Source organism: Etheostoma spectabile, chromosome 5, assembly GCF_008692095.1.
Source record: "Etheostoma spectabile isolate EspeVRDwgs_2016 chromosome 5, UIUC_Espe_1.0, whole genome shotgun sequence".
NCBI classification, from domain to species: Eukaryota; Metazoa; Chordata; class Actinopteri; order Perciformes; family Percidae; genus Etheostoma; species Etheostoma spectabile.
In genome coordinates this window covers 35,131,622-35,132,186 of record NC_045737.1, presented here as the reverse complement: position 1 = coordinate 35,132,186, position 565 = coordinate 35,131,622, and the positions used below count along the sequence as shown (strand labels likewise).

The window sequence follows — 565 nt, the reverse complement described above, 5'->3', positions numbered from 1 at the left end:
TCAACATCCATTCCTTTAATTTTAGTCTAAATTATTTCTGCTTTTTTAGCTGAAACATTTGGTAAAAAGTCCTATAAATGGAGGTTTATTGACCATAAATTCCAAAAATAACTATTAAACAAAAGTTATTAAGTTAGCGTTACGTAGTGTTAAACATCAAAAAAGTTGCAAACGTTGAATAAAAGCGTCACAATTGTTGAAAAAAAGGGACAAAAACATTAGAAAAACGTAAACACGTCGATTAAAAGTCTCGACGAAAGGGTTGATTTTCAATTTTGACGGAAAGACAACATGAGGGTTAAAAGATGTGCACATGTGCGTACCTTGGTGTCGGTCAGCCCCAGGCGAGCCATGCTGCCGGTGCTGTTGGGTTTTGCGTTGATGGTGCTGAGTTCCTGTTCGATGGAGCAGAGATCCGCCATGAGAGCATCCAGGTCCACGTTCTCCCCCTGATTCAACGCCTCTGCAGACGCAGACACATCGGCATGTGAGACGTGGCGACGAGAGAAACACATTTCCGGGATAGCCTTTTATTATTTAGACTCATGGTCCATAAAAATACAAA

At 40.4% G+C, this 565-nt stretch overlaps 1 protein-coding gene across 1 annotated transcript in view; it reads right to left on the bottom strand.

The window, feature by feature from the left end:
• Window positions 1–565, bottom strand: part of raph1a (Ras association (RalGDS/AF-6) and pleckstrin homology domains 1a) — a gene marked incomplete in the record, with an annotated part of 104,946 nt that overhangs the window by 57,810 nt on the left and 46,571 nt on the right. Inside the window, 1 exon segment of the mRNA XM_032515390.1 lies at window positions 324–463. Coding sequence (XP_032371281.1) covers window positions 324–463 — 140 coding nt within the window.